This window comes from Oryzias latipes, chromosome 9 (genome assembly GCF_002234675.1).
Source record: "Oryzias latipes chromosome 9, ASM223467v1".
Classification (NCBI taxonomy): Eukaryota; Metazoa; Chordata; class Actinopteri; order Beloniformes; family Adrianichthyidae; genus Oryzias; species Oryzias latipes.
Window position 1 is genome coordinate 28,424,849 of NC_019867.2, and position 20,022 is coordinate 28,444,870.

The following is a 20,022-nucleotide window of genomic DNA, read 5'->3' on the forward strand; positions in this document are numbered from 1 at the left end:
CAGCTGTACATGTTCTTTATTGATGCACATTTGTTAAAAATACAAAGCAGATTCACACTGATTTGACTGCTTGCATAAAGCTTTCAGGACAGGGAGGGGGTCTTACTTTAGCTGCATTAGAAAGATCAGGAATCACAAGTTTTCTGATTTTAAAACCAAGATGCCACCACCGTTCTATAACTTGTAGCCCAGTCCGGAGCTCGTGATGTGACAGAAGAGCGTGACGGCGAAGCACATTCCCAAAACCTGCGACACAGATGGACAGACACGTCAGCTGTGGAAGCACAAAGGGTCCCACTCCACGCAGGGGTGGGAGGGGGTTTGATAAAGCATGAACGACCCTCTGCCATGATGGATCGTGCTATTCCTACTGATCTGCCCCACCTGCCTACGTCACCAGAGCTCCTTTGACTTTGGACCTGTAGATCGGTTGTTGATGCACAAGAAAGGTCTCATAGCTCCATGATGCAGATGTAGAGCGGTTAGCCTCTGATTAGAGGGTTGCAGGTTTAGTTGCAAGGGGGTTAAAGTATACGCTATTTACCATTTATCTGACCTTGGTGGCTCCTATGCCTATGGACACACCATGCATGTGATGCACATTCCAGGACGGGCTAAACGCGTGTTCTTGAATGTGGTGTTTACGGTCGGTGCCTGATCTGAAACAGCTGCCCAATCTGTTCCACGTTTTGCTAATCATACCTCTCAACATTACAACCACTAAAGGGTAACAAAACAGGAAAGTTGGAGGCTGACTCCACTCTCAGCCCAAGTCTTAAAAAAATGCAAAAAAAGGGGGGGGGGGGGCGTGGCTAAGGGAGGCTTTTATACCCCTTGTGCTATCCTATAACCCCACCCTTACATTGACGTGTTCTCCCTACCATGACAAAGGTGGAAAGATTTCATGTAATCCATGGACACCAGTGAGGTTCACAAATCATTGAAGAAAAAAGGTTCAGAGCACTGTCTAGTGGGTCTAGATGACCCAACTCCCAATGTTAAAGTGCCTAGGATAGCACAAGGGTTACTGGAGCTGCAGTTTCATGACATGAAACTTCTCAAAAGGGACTTGCATCACTTGATGCATCACAAATTGAACTTTACCACCTTGTTTGAACCTCTAGGGGGCAACACACAGGCAGTTTTAGACTTTAATTTCAGTAATTAAACAAGTTTATTTTAAATAGTCAAAAGTGTGACAAGCACTTTCAAAGCCCCATTTGTACAGGTAAACAGACAAAAAAGGTTAATTTACGGTTTAGTTAGTTGTTTGAATGAGATTAGCTCCAGTGTTTTGTTCATTTTTTGTTCCAAGATTGTAAAACTTGTAATTCATTAAATTACAATTATTTTAAATAAAGTTAAAAGTATTAAAAAATCATCACTTTTCGGTAGCATTTTCTAACAGTTGCCGTAAAATGCTTTAGCAGAAGTATACGCCTTTTTGCGCATTCGGGAACAGATTGGGTAGCGACATTTCACACTGGACAAGCAGGGAGGGGCTTCTTCTTTTTCTACTGCATAGTAGCGCATGTCCACCACCTACAGTTGGAAGAGTCTTGTGTGAAATGTCAAAGTGGTGCGAATCTGGTGAATCTAGCACCAGGTTTTTTGCTTTCACGGCTCTATTCCAATATATGAAAGGCTTGGTGTCATAGACAGACACAGACCGCAATTGTTCATTTCTCCTTCAAGAGTATCACTACCAAATCCAAGTCCCTGATTGGTCAAAGTTCAAGCAATGGATGCTTGAATGTGCATTGCTGAGGGCAGTGTTAACTAGCTTTAGCCGTCACATAAAGGTGACGTCAGATTTGGTAGCTGTGTAAGTAAATTATTTTAAGGAAAGTACCACTGTACATTGAGTTACAGTTACTTTTACTTAAGTAAATTAGAAATAATCTTACTAAGCTACTGTCCTGATGCCCAGCCGTTATCCAGAATGACAAGTCATGAACTTTAAATTGGGAGAGATACAAGGTTGCATCTTGAAAAACTGTAGAAGTATCAGCATACAGAGTTTGTTTTTTACTCTCTTTGTACTCATCAGCAAAAGCTTTGGAGCCAAAAACAACTCAACAGGAGGAAGTTCCTGTTTATTCACTTCCTTCAACCTGTAACTAGAAACGCCAACATTTGCAGATTATTTTTCTGTCCTCCTCATTGCTGAAGGCTTAGAGTTTAAACCAGATGTTCTTTTAATAGTTTCTCTCACCAGTTCCTTTATTCCTCTTTCTCTAGTAATTTAAGTAATTTTTAGTAGTAGTAATTTAGTACATTTTATTTCTACTTTAGTGATTCTGCTTTAAAGTAACAACTTTGACGGATGTGCAGCAGCTGCAGGGGGCAAACTCAGGCGTCCGTCACAGACAGCCCACCTATTTTAAGCAGACACCGTAATAAACCTGTAAACCTCAGAGGTGTCTTTTTTAAACCTGACGTTTTAGAGCTGCAGCTGAACCAGAATCATCAAAAAGAACACAGATGTCGGATTGATGAGCTGTTTTTTTTATGCTCGTAAGGATTTTTCTAATGAAAATAATCTGCACATGTTTTAGATAACTGATCTGCATGTGATGTGTTGATTTAAAAAATAAATCTGTCTATTTTACATAATATTAAGTAATTCATCTTTGTCACGAGATTTATTGATACTTAAGGTTTCTTAATTCTTAATAATTATTCCGGATAATGATGAATCATGTAAAAAAATGGTAATGGTAGAACAGGGTTGGTATTATATAAGTTCTTGGGGGAAAAAATCAAATAAAAGATTCTCAGAATCAAACTCGCATCACGGAAGATGATGTCTACTCATCTCAAGCTAACAGGAGAAGCTCTTCATCCTCAGATGTCTGACTGAGGCAGGAGTGCAGACCTCTTACTTCCTTTTCCTGTTTGATCCGGGCACCTTCACTGCATTAGACCACATTTCTTTTTTCTGACTCTCCCTTGTTTCAAAACCAAAGTCCAGCAGATAAATGAACGGCCTAAACCATCACGGCAGAAGGTCCCAAGATGACCTGGCTGCAGACATCAACTACCAGAACTCCCCCATAATCGCTAAAAAAATGTAAACTGCCAACTCTAACAGTTGGGGTTTTTCCAGTTTGAAGCGCTGATAAAAGTATTTTCAGCCGGTGATGTCAGACGTCACTCTGTCTGCAGCCAGGTCCCTCTCGCAGGTCTTACAGCTCATTCTCCACTGCATGATTTCTTCTTACCTCAACTATGCAGATTGAAATGACAGTAATCCCAGCGAACAGATAATTCTCTTCAAACCATTCGTTGAGCGCCTCAAGACATCCCTGCAAGCACAGAACCATGAGATGATGCTCCCGTTCACAGCGCGACCTCTGACCTTGGTCTGAGGTGAATTGTGGGTGTACCTTTTTGTAGTTTGTTGGGTTGAGCGAATCGCAGTTTTCTTTGCAGCAGGTTTTGGGGGTGGGATCCCCCCAGTCTGTGTAATTGTTGACTCCACAGCACTTAAACTGCAAGATTTCAGAGAGAAGACGACTGAGAGGATTTCACGGCGGCGGCTGCCTCGGCTCTGACGGTTCTCACCATCGAGTGCACCCAGTTCCAGTCGGACTGATCCGTGGAGTTCTTCTGCTTGGCATCATTCAAGCCCTTCTTCAGGTCTTTTTCCAGCAGTTCTTGGATCTGAAGGTGAGATCAGCAGATCAGACGTGAAGAAACGGGGAAGAAAGCCTGCACTGCAGCGTTTGCTGACGCAGCCTCACCTTCCTTTCATACCAGAGCATCAAGCAGGCGGCAGTCAGCTCCACCAGCATCAGCAGGAAGAGAACCAGGAAGAACTGCGGACAGAGAAGATTGCATGTTGGTCCTGAGACCCTTTACAGATTTGACCTGCTGGAGCAAAGATGGTCTCGTCTGTAGCTTTCTACGTCTGACCAAGACCTTACAGAGGAGAAATCCTTTGATTTTCACTCTACATGTTTCTATGAATCATGATTGTAGCATTCAGATGAACTCAGGTGAAGGACTGATTTATTTAAAAACAAAATGAGCCAGACACCAAAACAAGGTTCAGCTTTAACCGTCAAAATCCTCATTTCTCAAGCTGATCCTGAAATGTGACCCTGTCAGACGAGAACCTGAGCTTCCAGAATCCAAAATGTACCAGGAACAGGGAGAAAGACCAAGCAAGGGGGGGCAAGTCCAGGTCAGGAGACGCAACGGCCATGACCTTCATCAACATCATTATTTTAAACAAAAACAGGAAAATTGATCTGAATCTGAAAATCCGCTCCGTCTGTGTTGACCATCTCGGCGTCTTGTCAATTTGCTTTTCAGAAAACAAAGACGAAGCTTTAGTTAAAACATTAGCAATTCCATTAATTTAGCTGCTGCCTTCAACTCGGTGGCCCTCTGGTAGAGTGTCTCTCCCAAGACTTGAAGGTCAAGAGTTCAAATACACAGCTGAGTCACACCAAAGACTCTAAAACTGGGACCAAAAGCCTCCTAGCACTAGAGGGGTTGGACCACCAGAAGGTTCCCAAATGTGGCTCTCTATGCAGCTCTCTGCTCCCCCAAAAGCAGAGAACACATTTCACACACAACCAATGGAACAAACGTTGATCCTCCAGTCAGGAAAACACAGGCTCAAAATCAGGCAGGAAGTCATCTTAACCTGTAGAGGTCATGGCAGCTAACAAAGGTTCAAACATAGCTGTCGCCTTGGTGACGGCCCAAACCTTTAATTCAGGATTCTGAAGCGGGTGTAGCAAGAGTGATGCTGCACTAGGGACTGGTTTGTTTCTTGCACTGGATTGTGGGTCTAACCTGTAGATACTGACGAGGGCTCTGTACGAATTCCTTTCCTGACTCCCTTACTTCTAAAAAACTATATAGTTTGGAACTATCAAGTTGAAAGCAATTCAGACAACAGTACATATGAAGTCACCAATATCCTGAGGGTGAAACCTAATAAATATGAAAATTCAGACTATTTATGAATCCACTGTGTTCTTATGATAAAAAATTGAAATTACAACAAATTTTCTTCTGAGAAAATGTGTTCAAATGCAATTCATTGGTGTCTACATTCACCGAACACTTTATTGGACCCCCTTTTACCTTCAGAACCGCCTTAATCCTTGGTGGCATTGATTCAACAAGGTAGCGGAAACATTCCTCAGAGAGTTTGCTCCATATTGACATGACAGCTTCACATAGTTGCTGCAGATTTGTCGGCTGCACATCCATGATACCTCTCCTGTTCCACCACATCCCAAAGGTTCTCTATTGGGTTGAGATCTGATGACTGTGGAGGCCATTAGAGTCCAGAGAACTCATTGTCATGTTCTAGAAACCAGTCTGAGAGGATTCCAGCTTTATGACATGGAGCTGTATCCTGCTGGAAGTAGCATCAGAAGATGGTTACACTGTGGTCAGAAAGGGATGGACATGGTCAGCAACAACACTCAGGTAGGCTGTGGTGTTGGAACCATGCTCAACTGGTACTAAGGGGCCCAAAGTGTGCCAAGAAAATATCCCCCACACCATGACACTACCACCACCAGCCTGAACCGTTGAAACAAGCCAGGATGGATCCATGCTTTGAAGTTGTTGATGCCAAATTCGGACCCTACCATCTGAATGTGGCAGCAGGAATAGAGACTCATCAGACCAGACAACGTTTTTCCATCTTCTGTGGTCCAGTTTTGGTAAGTCTGTGTGAATTGTAGCCTCAGGTTCCTGTTCTTAGCTGACAGCAGTGGTACCCGGTGTGGTCTTCTGCTGCTGTAGTCCATCTGCCTCCAGGTTGGACGTGTTGTGCACTCAGAGATGCTCTTCTGCAGACCTCGGTTGGAACCAGTGGTTCTTTGAGCTCCTGTTGTCTTTCTATCAGCTGGAACCAGTACGGCCATTCTCCTCTGACCTCTGGCATCAACAAGGCGTTTCCACCCACAGAACTGACGCTCACTGGATATTTTCTCTTTTTGAGACATTTTCTGTAAAAACCCTTGAGATGGTTGTGGGTGAAAATCCCAGTCGATCAGCAGTTTCTGAAATACTCAGACATCGACCATGCTACATTCAAAGTCACTTCAATCACCTTTCTTCTCCATTCTGATGCTTGGTGCATCGGCTGATTGGAAAATGCATTAATGAGCAGTTGGACAGGTGTGCCTAATAAAGTGGCCGGTGTATAGTATATAGTGCAAACAAACAGTATATAGTATTAGTATAGCAAGTGTACTGTAGACCATCTATGGGTAGTGTAGTAGGCATCCTAACTAAATACTTTGTCAGACTAAATTGGAACATTTTCTTGCGAGTATATAAAACTTCAAGTCTACTGTCTTACTTTTGGTAAAGACTAAGTATATTTTTAGTACACTGAAATAGACAACTTTTTGCTGAGTGGGACACCCCCCACCGGCTGTGGTCTGGGGGGGGGGGGGTTGTTACCGTGAACAGCAGGCAGCGGTTCTCCTTCAGCGCGCCCAGGAAGCCCAGGAAGGACAAGCAGGTGATGACGATGCCGCAGATCAGCAGCAGGCTGGGGATGTTCAGACTGGCCAGGCTTGGGACAAGGCCTTCCATTTTAAATGTTGCCATCAAGTACCCCCCCAGGCCCATGAGCGCCACACCGCACATCTGACACAAGACAGGAAGGGAGGAGGAGTTGACATCACAAACAAGACAAATTACTCTCATATGTTCTACCTACATCTGTGCTAAAGTTGATCAATTAGAGCTGAAAGCCTCAATGTGTGTGTGTGTCTGTGTGTGTGTATGTGTGCGTGCGTGTGTCAGGCATACGTACAAAACACAGGAAGTTGGCGACACACATGGTGTACTTCAGAAACTTGAGGCACCCTTGAGCCATGGTGCTGCTGATCACGACTGCAACAGAAATCAAACACCAACGTTTTCGGTCCGTTGAGACGGTTTGTTTTGTCCTTGTGAGGCCGTGTGGGTCTGTGTGCGACACGGCGTTGTGTTGTGGCAGGCAGCACACAGGACAGGCAGAGCAGCACTTCCTGTTGTCTCGACTGGCAGAAGAAGCAAACTGGCTGGTTGCTCTTCAGAAAAATAAATACGTTTGCTTCTTCGCAGCGGGTTCAACGTGGAAGTAAAGACTTCCCCACAACGCTGGATTTCTGGATGAAACTTCACAGAAGCACCACAAACAGACTTACCCACTAAAACTCTGAGAATGTTTAGAATTATGTTTGCTAGAGAAAATTAAGTGCTAAAGCTTCTTTTTCTTTATGGCTGTGGGTTTCAACAAAAGAAAAACCCTAAACTTTGTTTCTTTAAGCTCCTGAATGTAACTCTTTTTTTTAAAATCCTCCCTTCCTTGTTGGGACTTGGAACCAAAACTGAATTCTTACCTGCTTGGTGGAATTTTTGCTTCTTCAGGCGTTCAGAGTGAGTCTGTTCGTCGCACTTGTCCTTCTCATTATGCTGCGGACCGCTCACAGGCTTTCAGCTGCGCGCATCACTTCCTCTTTTTAGCATTAGTAACCTGGAAAAGAGCGTCGGGGTGCGGAAGTGATGATTCTTATATTTAGATGGCACCCACGCCCAGAGAAACCCCCCACCTCTTTGCAGCTGATGTGCCTCAGGGTTCAAAGATTTTAAAGTTGTCAAGCAGACGGGTTGGAGGAAGACCCAGAGATGAGTCGTGTCAAAGGTTTGAAACTCAAACCTTTGACACGACTCATCTCTCTCTGGGTCTTCCTCATTTCTTGCTCATTTCTTCAGTTGAAATCAGTAAGCTAATGTTTTGATTGGAAACTCATCCATAGCATCTCAAAGATCTGACATGTCGTCTCAAACAGTCCTCGTTTCTTCAGGTTTGCTGGTTGGAGGCAGAGCCGGACTTCTCTGTAATAGACGCAGATTCCAGCGTCAGCCTTTTTAGGCCTTTTTTTGCTCTCGGTTAAGCTGAACCATCCTGCTAGTATGGCTTATTTTTGTTAAATCAAACATTTGTGACTTTTACTAGTTTTTTGTCTCAATAACAGATGTTCCAGTGTTTTCCGTGTCTGTCTCTTTTCTGTTTTCGAGATTACAGATTTTTTGTCTTCTCTGTTATGAAGAACTGATTTGAACCTGGGCCTCACAGTGGGGTAGTGGTTAGCACCCTCGCCTCACGGTGAGTGGGTCCTGGTTCAACTCCCAGCTGGGTCCTTTCTGCGACATGTTCCTCTTGTGCAAAAACAGGCTTCATTGCTTCACTGGTATTTCTAAATTGCCCCTAGGTGTGAGGGTAAGGCCAACAGTGGTGACCTGCAAAGGGTGTACCCCTCCCCCTTGCCCAACAGCAGCTAGGATAGGCTCCAGCGACCCCATGATAGAATTAATGGGTTCTGATAATGGAAAAACTAAAACAAAAAAAATGTGCTCCAGGTCTTCTCCACAGGTGCAACACCTGTAATAAAATGACGTTTACCATAAACATTTTTGGGATGATAATTGTTCAATAATCACAACACCAGTCACAACAAATCTGTTTAGTTTTCTTTAGGACGGACATACTGAGAAAAAACCTCTGTTTTACAAAACAGGAGTTAGTGTCAACCTACAGTGGCGAGCCACGCTCAGGGTCTGTGCATGCATCTGCCATAAAGGTCACATAAAGGTCAGGAGCTTCCTCCTGGGCGGTCAGTCCACGCCGCTGCAGCAAAATGAGCTTTCATGAAAAGGTTTTCCTCCGTGTGCGGTTCAACACACAGGCTACATGTTCTACAGTCGGAGCAGAGCTCGGGTGTCTTCAAAGAAAAGCTGAAGCTCGGATGAGGTTTGCAGTTGGGTGAAGTCTCAGCTGGCAGATGTGAAGCCGAAGCAAACGGGAGCTCAGCGCTGAAGCAGCTTTGCACTGAAGACCCGTAAAGCTTGGCGCCACTGCCTCCATCTTCAGTCAGCGTGAGACAGCAGGGCAGTGGTGGACGAGAGCCGATCCTGAAGCTCCGACAGAATGTTTCTGCAGACCAGTTTTACCGACATCCTGCAATCATTCGGTCCTTCATGAGAGCAGGAGTGAGATCGGTCAGGGACCAAGACACTGCTTCCCTCCTGCAGGGGGCGCAGTCATCAGAGCGGCGCTCACAATCACAGATGAGCTCTTTGAGGCGCGCTCCTGAGCTGGTGCTGAGCTGGAAGTTCTTCATCCTGTAAAAACACGCGTGACCTCTTCATCTGCACAAAGACAGCGTGAGCTCAGAGGTGGAAAAGGTACGTACAGTCTCAGCCGTGTCGTCCCCCTCTGTGTGCTCACTGCCAGGGGTGAAGGCCTCAAAGTCAGACAGAGCGCTCTCCACGGCCTCTTCGTCGTAGTCCGTCTGGCACTCGTCAGAGATCTCCTCTGGGGGCCAACAAACAGGAGATCAGAGAGGCGGCACAGCTTTCAGGAAGCACCACAGGGAACGTTCACTGACCACTAACGGCAGCGCTCTTCACGGGCTCGATCCTCGACACGATTTCTGCCAGATCCGTGAAGGAGGCGTTGGGACACGTGACCACCTGAAACAGGGTAGAACTTTAATTTGGCGGCCACTCTGGCAGGTGAGGCATTGTTCATCATGTCTGACAGGGGACTTCAACTCACAACCATGACTTTGAAGTGTCTGCCTCCCCTCCACTCGGCTTCCACAAACATCCATCCCAGAGATGGTTGAAACATTTCATTCTAACATTATTGCACAGATTTAATAGCACGCGGTGCGTTCAGGGACTGCATGGATTTCTGCACTTATGTGCTTTTATTAAGATCTCACTATTGTTGCATTTTGGTACTTTCTAGCGTTTGCTCACACTGACCTCAGCCAACACAAACACACACTCACTTGTTGCTTCATGTCAGTGTAACTCTTTAAAATCTATAACACTCACAACAACAGCACAAAGATCTGTTAAAACACACAATAATGCAAAACGCTGCACATATTTCAATATATGCAATTTGTTTTCTATGGATGACATTTTTGAAAAAGAAATTATTTTACTTCTTTATTTTAATCTTTACTATTCTGTTTTACATTAAAAAAAGACATTTGTCATTTGAACAAAGTTAATTAAAGAAAAAACTTTCATAAATGACCATGCCTAGAAATAAAAATAGGGGCTTTGATGAAAAGTTGATGCTTTAAAGAAAGGTATGTGTTCATAATAAAAGGTTAGACATAAGACGACACTTTCAATTAGTACTGTTTTGTTTTTGTTTCGTTTTCGAGAGAATCAGTAACTGAAACTTTATAAAAAAAATGGTAATACCTGTTTGGCTTTCAAATACGTCATTTCCATTGTTTTTCCAGAGAAATATTTGGCTAGTAGAAATGTAACAGGCAGACTTTGGATGTTACCGACTAGAAACCAAAAAGAGAATTTAGAGCCCTGAGTATGTTTATGTTTAAATATGTGTGTGTCCTGTATTTAAAAAAAAAAGTTTATTAAGGTAAACGTCATGATTACTTTTTCATCTTGACGGTTAAATTGTTGACTCTTGTGTTTTTGATCTTCTTTGGTTTAGTTTCCGTTTCAATTTTCTTTCTTTCTGTAAATTTGTTTTGGTGTGTGAGCAAAAAACCCAGACGGGTTTCCTTCACACATCATCACATTTTTTGATTTTCTGTTCTGATTAATCTTGTCGTCCATATTCAATGTTTTTTTTTGTTTTTTATATATGTAACTAAATCAAATTAAATCAAACTGCGACAGACTGTGCTCCTCCATCAAACTTCAGTGTCGTGTGACATCACTTCCTGTCAGAGGCTGACACGATTCCAAGCAGAGTTAAAAATGATCTCAACCGTTCTCCGTTGGACTGAACGTCGGCTTTAAGGGATGTTGAAGTATTTAAAAAAAAAAAATAAAGATTACTGAAAGTTGACACAAGCCGCTCCTCCAGTCTGAGTTGGCATGTTTTTTTTTACATTCCATAAAGTAAAATCTAAAAATGGCTCAACTGTTACATAACAAAAACCCCAAACTTCATGTTGGGCTTACTTAATGTTAGATTGCTGTCATTTCCTGCTTTCTCTGGGAACATCAGTGTATTTAAAAGCACAGACCTTCGTCCTCCTCCTCTATATAAAGATAAAGGTCCTACAGGGTCTCCTGGTCACCTCTTTTATTTTATTCTCAAGATCGTTCAGAAAGACATTTGCCAAGAGGGGGAAGGAAAAGAGAACAGGAAACGGTGAAAATGAATTTTTAGAATCCAGACGCTGCGTATGTCTGATCGGATGTGATGCCTGCCAGAAACAGAGGACATTGCAGGAAAAACACGCCTGCCCAGCATTAGACGGTCACATGTCAGTCTAATGACTACACTCACATTTTTATGCATTATTTTGCTCTTAAAAAATCCCCCAATTCATTTATGTAATACATTTACTCATGAAAGTGGAAACAAAAAAGGACTAGAGGCTAAATGTGGTTTCTGTTGTGAAGTGAATGAAAGTTTTAAAGACCCACTCTGATCAAAAATGTGTTTTTGATGTGTTTAACATGTTTTTGTGGCATTTCTTCTCATGGTGGAGGACATATATAAAGAAAAATGACATTTCTGAATTTCTCGTTCTATCTTTTATCGCGGGGGTTTCTATAAATATCCCTATGATAGGCAAAATCCTCAAAGTAGGGTTTTAGATGTTTTAAGGTTGTATAACCTTTTTTCCTGTTTAAACTCTCAAAGTTCAGACCATCACAGAAAAAGCAGTCCAGTATAATAGAAGGAAAATGAAGATCTGATTGCAACTGAAGATTGATGTCACTCTGGCAAGCTGAACACAGTAGATCAGTGTTGCCAGATCACAGTTTTCCAGCCCAAATGTCATCTAAAAAGTGCCAAATAATCGCCCAAAATCCTATTTAACTAGAAGCCACCAAACCAAATCACGTCCACCCACACAAAGCAATTTTTGCAAATTCAAAATCAGGCAATCTGGCAACACTGCAGCACACAGCCAATCAGGACGCAGAACAAAACAGGGCATGCAAAACTGCACCGAAAAAATCTGCAAAACAGCAAGAACGCAAAAGGTGAACCGTGTTCTGTGAAGGGAACACTGTATTTCTTTATTTAAATCGTTAGGAATCAGAAGTAGACGTTAAAAATGCTTTTTGAGAAAGAACCTGACGTAGAAAATACACTGAAGCTCCATTCTGATGCATCCACTGTCAGACAAACAGATCTATGTCTGTCTTCTGGATCTAAACTGTACGGCTGGATAGCTCCAATATTGCTCACCATTTTTGTTTTGTGGTGACAGGAAAGGGGATGGGATCGCTCCTCTCCAATGTTCCCGCCCACAACTCACAGGTGAATTTCGAATGAACTACAGAAACTATGTCCTAAGAAGCAACACAGGCTTTTTGATTTAGTCTAGAAACGGCATCATCATCATCAATAGAACGCCACTGGGAATGCTTTGAAGACATATCAAAAGATGATCAGACTTTAAGGAAAAAAGGGGAAGTGTTTGTTTTTTGAGCACCGCCCGTAAAGCAGAAATCCTCAGTGTAAAACCAGAATTGAGTCACGTGTTTCTCTCCAGCTAAGGCTCATTCACGCCACAGATATAACCGACGTCGCACTCACATGTCCGGCTTTGGTCTTATGGAAGTCCTCCTGATGTCGGTCTTTCATCATGCTGCTCACCACGCCGCTGCGCTGCCACACGTCGAACAGCGTCTTCCCGTGCTGGTACCCCACGTCCTGCAGCCACAGGCGGCAGGTGAGGCGAGATCAGGGACACGGACGGAAGTGAAGCGGAGGGAGGAGGCTCACCGCGATCTCGTCGAACTTTCCAAAATCCAGAGTGCCGTATCGGTCGATGGGGGGCCGGATGTACTCGCAGTACTCGCTGTCTTTGACCAGCTCCAGCTGTCGAACGCAGCACACGTAGGCGAGCCGCGTCTGGATCTCTGCCATGTTCAGAACCTAGACGGTAAAAGGTGCCGTTAAGAACTGGTTCTCCTGCGTGGTGATGTCCGCTCTGAGGGGACAGACCTTGACTTTCTCAGCCAGGGGGTTCAACCTCTTCCACAGCAGCCACCAGCCGCTCAGGGAGTCGCCATAGTTGGTCAGGCTGGTCTCATTCCGGCTGCCAACGTCGATGGCGATCACCACCTTGGCCCCCATGGAGCGAGCCACGTCAGCTGGACCCCCCATAAAAGAAACCCTGACGTCAGCAGTTCTGCACAGTCATCATTTGACCAGAAACCAAACAACCAATCATCAGGGACCTTCTGGAGACGTCAAACCCCTTTATTATCCTTATGCTTCATCACCCTCATGTAAACACTGCAAACATGTTTGTTACTCTGGAAAAACCAGAGAGTAAAACGCCCTGAGGCCCCCCCCTCCTAACGTTCTCACCAGGAAGATTGTTGATGTAGCCCCCGTCCATGAGCAGGTGACCATCTTTGGGGTCACAGAGCGGCGGCAAATACCCGGACAGGGACATGCTGGCCCGAACGTAACGCCACAGCGAGCCTGCAGGGGGCAGAGTGCTTGTGTCATAAATGAAGGTGACCGGCAGCCGTCATCGGGACGCTGCTGGCCATGCTGTGAAGTGATGAAGGAGGGGGCGTCTGACCCACCATCAGTGTGGACCCTCATGGACGAAGCAGTGATGTCGGTGGTGATGTTGAAGTATGGTAACCACAGGTCCTGAGGTAGGACACAAGACATCAGGAGGAGAGTTCTCTTTCCAGGTACTTAAGATGCTTCTGCTCTGCAGTTTCTTTTCTTTTGTCTCATCTCGGAATAAGCTGCTGTGATGTTTCTGATATCAAATCTTAACTTGATCCCCCACAGTCAGACGTCAGCTATAACAAACCTCTATCTGTCGGTCACTGAAGACGGAGCTGATGCTGTAGTTGAAGGCAGCTCCAGAAAACATGGAGGTAACGGGGTAGGTCAGGTCCAGAATCCTCTTGAAGTGTGAGGTCATGTTCTGAAGCAGACAAGAGGAGGGACGTCAGCATAGACTGAAACTGCAGTAGAGGAAGAACAAGCGGGAATGCGGTGGAGGCGGCTGACGCTCTTACCATGGCCCACTCTCGAGCCCGGACCCTCATTCGGCTGATGCTCTTCTCCTCTGCATAGAGAGCTCCCATTAAGGCGCCGATGGAGGTGCCGCCCACCATGTCAATGGGAATGCCCCCCTCCCTAAGCGCCCGCACCACCCCAACCTGAGAGCAGCCCCTGAAACGAGACACGTTCAGGTCCAACAAAGCTGCACCTCAAACCCCTCATCCTGCCCCATGTGGGCTTTTGCTTTTATACAAGTAGAAATAATGAATAAAAACAAATGTTTATTTAAGACAAGGACAGAAACAAAAAAAACAACAACAACGAGAATCTGAAAATCAACTCTGGTTTCATTTGTATTTAAACAGAAATCAGGCCATATTAAAAGAAAATTCTTGATATATTATTTAAGGTGTTCAAAGTGGAAGTGAGAGGCTCACAATACCATACATACTCCTCCATGCACATGCACAACTATTCATGCATGAGCACAAGTAAGGAGTCTCTGCACACTGACACATGTGCAGATTGCTGAGTTTTATGAGGTAGAAATGTTTATCTGCGGGTAAACGTTTGTGTTTGCAGCTGCCGTACCTGGCCCCACCTCCCCCGAGCACCAAGGCGATGCTATTTCCTGTCAGGATCCTGGCGAGGCGCGAGAAGTCGGAGTGACAATCCGGAGACTTCTCAAACACTCGCTGGTAGAGCTCTATCTGCAAAAACACCCGACTATCAGAGGAGAAACGGCATCCCGGGTCAGACCTCTCAAACCCTCCCTACCAGTTTGGGTAAACTTCTCCTGGAGAAGACTCTGCGAGGACAGGACAGGTGATGGTGTCTGGAGATCCAGCTGCGCATGTTCAGCCACTCGGCCGTCCCGCTGGGGGGCGGGCCGTCCTCCCTGTGCAGCAACACCAGCTGCTTCTGAGCTCGGACCGAGCTACTCTCCAACATTCGCTCCAGCTGTAGGACCAGGCGGAGGACATAAGGAGAACTACCAGCTCAGAGGGGAGGCATGCTAGATGTCTTTGTGTCACCAAACCAAACTCATGTTGTCTCAAGATACCAGATCAGCATCAATTCTTTTACCTCCCCAAGAGTGGGCTCCTGCTCACCCAGCCCAACGATGATGATGCAGTCTGCCTGGCGGATGCAGCGCTGGGTCCAGGGAGTGAGGCTGGAGTCAGACTGGTACAGGACGATGCGATGGATGTCCTCCTGCTGGCCCAGCCAGCTGGACAGACGATACTCATGGACGCTGTATGAACAACACACACACACACACAAACACACACACACACAAAGCTGCTGCTATCATGTGTAGACCAGTGTTTTTCAACCAGTCTCCCAGTGGGAGATTGCCCTCATTAACTGGTCTAAAACATTTTCCATCTCCAGGATATCAGCTCTGTGTTCATCCAAACAGGCCCTGATAAAACACTGAGAAGTTAGGAATATGAAAGATCATAAAATACTTTTCTTTGTGTTTATTTGATTCTAGTAAAGACATTTTGATAAGAATGACGGTACCGCGATTTAGCCGTAGCGTCAGCTGTTTTCGGAAAAGTCCCGCCCCTTTAACTGTCTCCACCAATCATTCTTGGAGGCTTAATCACACGTCATCAGTCTGACCAATCAGAAGTGGTAAAAGTCTTCACTTCCTTGTTCTGATTCTGTTCATAAAGTGTCTCAGTTCTAACAAAAAGACCAGCTAAAGGTCGTCTTTAGCGTTGTAGCTTTCCACAGAATCCGGTATCAGACCGTGGAACAAGTGAACAAAACCATGAAGCTCAGAGACGGGAGTCTGTCTGTGTTCGGCGGCTGATTGCACTACATCTCCCATGATGCATTGGGTTAAAGGGACAGCGTCTCGCCGCACAATGAGTTGTCCTTGTTAAACGTCTTGAAACCACAACAAATACACATCAAACAGTTTTTAAATCTTGTAACTTTACTTTTATCACATCTTTTAGAAAAAAACAGCTGCAGTTTCCAGCTTTTTCTGCCATAATTATCACAAAAATACATGTGAGATTGTGAAGGGACTTTAGATCAATACAGACTAAAAGTTTCTCCTTTTTTAACATTTTTGGATGCTGGTGTGCGGCGGGATTTTTGTCAAGGTTTAAGTGTGCCGTGGCTCAAAAAAGGCTGAAAAACACTGGTGTAGAGAGCCGTGCTGAGCCAGAAAGGACGAATCTGAGGTCAGAAGTTCTGCTGGAGACACAAATCAGGACCAAAAAGTTGACCCTAAAACCAAAACAGATGAAATCGTTGAATTTTGAGCACAGCTTTACTTTTGGCCACTGATGACGAGAACTTTCAGACATCAGAACATCATCTGACAGCAACATTTTGGAGTGTTTCATGAGTTTAATACATAGTTATGTAATGTACACAGTAATGGGCTGTATTCCCATTTCAATTATATTTTTATATAATTGAAAATAATATTTTTTATAGTTGGGTTTTTAAATAATGCTTGTGTTATTTTTTAAGACATTTTTTCTGCAGCACGGCAGAAGTTCGTCAGAAATCTGCCTCTGGGGTTGAGGGTGGGACCGTTTGCAGGGAAGTAACCCTACGTTGATCTCCCAGCATTCCTTTGATTACGTTCTCTCCCACTAGCTTACAGCCCCTCAGAACCCCAAGCTAACATTAGCACGGTGAAAAAAACGGCAAGAATAACGGTGCTATCCAGTCGTACAGTTCTGATCCAGATTTCAGCTCAGAAGAGGAAAACAAAGACGACCATGGATCCATTTGTCTGCATGAGGATGCATCAGAATGGAGCGGAGCAGGGAGACTGTTGTTCACCCGTCACAGTTGCTGCGTCCCAAACAGCGAGTTTTTATCTGCTCTTGACCCGTCACGATTTGAATATAGAAATACTCAGAAATGCAATTTTAATCTTAAATTCTTTTAAATGTGTCCTCTATCACGAGTAAAAAGCAACAAGAACATGTTTAAAACACCATTTTCTTTGGAGTGGGTCTGTCAACTGTTTGCAAATGTTTGATCGTTTTCTCCTACAAATTCATCTGTCCATCTATTCCTGATGACTTTATACATTTTAATTTTCTTTTAACTGTTTCGTTCCACTATTTGGAACCTGAAAAAACTATTTAGTCTTTGTCTTTGTATTCAGCAAAAATACTGGTTATTGTTTTGGGATTCATTTCAATTTGAGGGAATCATTTCATTTGGGGAATCATGCGACTGAAGTAATAATAATTCAAAACATTTAAATAATGTTGACTTTTAATAAACCTTGAGGGAACTTCTGCTTTGGATGACAATATTTAGTTTAGCTCTAGTTTCAATTCATTCTTCATTTGCCGTATTTCTTAGGTTCATTTTCAAAATGTTTGATTCTGGTTTCTAGTTCCTCTTTAGCCTTGAATCTGTAGAAATTTTTTTTTTTTTTCCTGTGGCTTTTCCTGCATCCTATAAAGTAAAAGATTAATTCATTAAATTATCATTATTATTATTATCCTACCACTATTATTCCAGGCAAAATAGTAAAGTATAGCTGATCTTTTCTCTTCTCATATTTCTGTTTTTGTCAGTAAAGAGACATTAACCTGTTGTTTTGTATATATAATAATTTAGTCCTAAAACCTTTTTCCTGTAGGTGGAGGTGGTGCATTTTAACATGAGACTTTTATTATCTACTTCATTCTTCTTTGGGGTTTTAGGTAGGGATGGGCGATATATATTGGTGCCAGTATCAGTGTCGGCCGATATTTGTATAATTTCAGTTTATCGGTCTAATGTTAAAAAAATCTACCGAAATTGTTCTGACTGTTTTCCGATATGCTTACCTTTTAAATGTGTACTTATTTTTAATAGATCCCTGATACTGGAAGGCTTATGTTTACAGTTATGTCGATAAACCGTCGGACCGTTTTCAGATATATTTTTAAATTTTTAAGTGATTCTTGTTCCCTTGAGATCCTTTGCTCCCTTTAAAAGTTCAGGTATGGTGTCGTTGTAGAGCAAAAGCAAAACAGAGGAACTTTAAATATTGTGTTACTTTAGAAAACTTAAATATCAGTAACAGCATATATTGGCTATCGTTGCAGGGGAAATATCAGTTTTCGATATCGGCCTGAAAAAAAATGTTACTGGCCCCTCCCTAGTTTATTGATCAGTACACAATAAATATGGACGGTCCTCATTTGGTGCATTAAAGTTCAGAATACTTAACTTTTGTCCACCATTGGTATGTATGACCACGACACAGCGCCTGTTTTGTCCTGATAAATCTTCATAGAATTAAAAACAAAAAAACAAACAGATTTATGACTTATTTAATCTGGATTATTAACAGAACCTTGAGCTGACAGAAACCAGCGGTGCAGGACCCAAAATACAGGAGGCGGGGCCTCTAAAAGGAACCGAAACTCTTTAATAATCATGAAGAAACTGAGCCGTGAGAGAAACAAAAAACAATATACCAAACACTGAGGATGATTAATGACTGTACATCTGCAACGGAGAAGCAGCTGCAATTATCCAGTTCAAGTTCAGACATAAGATGGTTTCAGAGTTTGAGCTCAGAGAGCTGAACCTCCATGAACTGAAGCCAGGCCCGGCAGAACAGCCTCTCTGGAACGACTCACTGAGATGCTGCTTCTGAACTCTGACAAACAGAATTATGGAACGTTGTGTTGTCGATCACTCATGTCGCAAAATTGTGTTTCCTTATAAACCTGTAATAATTGTGTAATACCGAGCAACAAATGTCTAATGAACGTAGTGTTTTAGTAGGAGCTTAACTGAAAAATTATAATCAGCCGAAAAAACGAGCAGAGGACATTCTTCATCGTCAGACCCTCCACTCGATGGAGACTCACCTGTCCAGCGCAGCAGAGCCCAGTCTCTGTTTGATGATGTCACTGGTCAGCAAGGAGGTGGGGCCTTTACAGGAGAGTCACAGAAATCAGAGCCCACACAGAGACGGCAAGGCAAAAGTGCACACCCCGGTGTGTGCACGTGAGGCATGCACGTACCGATGGCACCGAGAGCATGCTGCAGCTCCAGAGTGAAGGCAGTGAGGGGAACCTCCTCAGACACGGGCAGGATGGCAACGGTGGACAGGTTGGAGTCTGGGTTCCCACTGTCCCACTTACTGCTGGGGGTGTGCAGGGCCAGACTGCGACCTGCAGCACAGAAACCATCAGAGTCAGACCTTCATCCGACAGCGGGTAGCATCACCACAGGGCTAAGAAGTGGTCCACCTACAAAAACGCCCAGCTGTTGTCATCTCAGCAGCTCTGAAAGTCTCATTCCTGTGTGTGTGCAGGTCTCGTCTTGGCTACCGTAACTTATCAACCGTTAACACATTTAATGTCATTCCAGCAGATTCTGAGGCAAAGAAAAGCAGCCCTGGGCTGATGTGCTGCAGTGCAGTTGTGAAGTCTTTACGTGATCAGCGTTTATCTGCTGTGGAGCAACGCGGCTTTGGAGCTCTACGTTACCAGCCGACATGTGTTGCATGTCGAGGCAAAGCCAGAAAGAAAAGCCGCTTTTCTCTGCATCAGAATCAGCTGATTCACGGGGAAGATTTGTCAAAAAGCCATTTTTGTTATTTAGGTGTCGCTGCAACATTATTGCTGTTAAGGCAGATGTGTCAAACCCAAGGCCCCTGCACCAAATGTGGCCCGCCATGTCATTTTATGCTGCCCGTGAGAGCATAAAAGTTTTTAATTTCTTAAAATAAAAAGTGTGTATATATTTATATCTAGGGGGAATCTGACTTGAAATATTGGGCAAATATACATTAGGACTTAAACCCTGTTAATAACCTGTCAGAATCAAATTTTAAAGGATTTATGCTAGAGATACAAGCAAACGTGTTTTCTATGCAACTGTAATTGTCACTTTAAAAAGTTGTAATCAATAAATAATGAGTTATTTAACATTAAGGAGTAGTTACATTTATTTTTCATTACATTTAGTTACATGTATAAGTTATATCTGGCCTTTTGAGGACAACC

At 43.7% G+C, this 20,022-nt stretch overlaps 2 protein-coding genes across 8 annotated transcripts in view; both read right to left on the reverse strand.

Annotated features, from left to right (window-relative positions):
• Position 1: 1 nt before the first annotated feature.
• On the reverse strand, positions 2–7,505 carry LOC101168124 (leukocyte surface antigen CD53). The gene is made up of 8 exons (XM_004072793.3): positions 7,371–7,505; positions 6,800–6,879; positions 6,442–6,630; positions 3,747–3,821; positions 3,568–3,666; positions 3,390–3,494; positions 3,225–3,308; positions 2–246 (listed from the first exon to the last, which is right to left on the reverse strand). The coding sequence occupies exons 2-8, from the start codon at positions 6,860–6,862 to the stop codon at positions 175–177; spliced, it is 687 nt and encodes a 228-aa protein (XP_004072841.1). The 5' UTR covers positions 6,863–6,879; positions 7,371–7,505; the 3' UTR covers positions 2–174.
• A 975-nt stretch (positions 7,506–8,480) lies between these two features.
• The window catches only part of LOC101159830 (patatin-like phospholipase domain-containing protein 7), a 31,272-nt gene continuing 19,730 nt past the window's right edge, over positions 8,481–20,022 (reverse strand). For 6 of the 7 annotated variants that reach the window (XM_011479642.2, XM_011479639.2, XM_020706270.1 and 3 more), the window contains 15 exons: positions 19,036–19,185; positions 18,880–18,943; positions 15,110–15,278; positions 14,801–14,983; positions 14,615–14,733; positions 14,038–14,194; positions 13,827–13,943; positions 13,588–13,657; positions 13,364–13,480; positions 12,995–13,143; positions 12,773–12,925; positions 12,584–12,700; positions 9,420–9,504; positions 9,225–9,346; positions 8,481–9,153 (listed from right to left, as the gene is read on the reverse strand). In XM_011479642.2, the coding sequence (XP_011477944.1) occupies positions 9,094–9,153; positions 9,225–9,346; positions 9,420–9,504; positions 12,584–12,700; positions 12,773–12,925; positions 12,995–13,143; positions 13,364–13,480; positions 13,588–13,657; positions 13,827–13,943; positions 14,038–14,194; positions 14,615–14,733; positions 14,801–14,983; positions 15,110–15,278; positions 18,880–18,943; positions 19,036–19,185 (1,832 nt within the window). In that variant the 3' untranslated portion in view covers positions 8,481–9,093. Of the gene's footprint in view, positions 9,154–9,224; positions 9,347–9,419; positions 9,505–12,583; positions 12,701–12,772; positions 12,926–12,994; positions 13,182–13,363; positions 13,481–13,587; positions 13,658–13,826; positions 13,944–14,037; positions 14,195–14,614; positions 14,734–14,800; positions 14,984–15,109; positions 15,279–18,879; positions 18,944–19,035; positions 19,186–20,022 lie in introns of those variants that run through there. The other variant, XR_002290901.1, reaches the window with a different exon arrangement.

Bases quoted from the DNA above. Each gene is read 5' to 3' on its own strand.
- LOC101168124 (XM_004072793.3), bottom strand. From the start codon at position 6,862: ATGGCTCAAGGGTGCCTCAAGTTTCTGAAGTACACCATGTGTGTCGCC. The intron at 3,667-3,746 runs GTGAGGCTGCGT...TCTCACCTTCAG, and splicing joins TGCTCTGGTATGAAAGGAAG to ATCCAAGAACTGCTGGAAAA. The intron at 3,309-3,389 runs GTACACCCACAA...CTGTGCTTGCAG, and splicing joins ACCCAACAAACTACAAAAAG to GGATGTCTTGAGGCGCTCAA.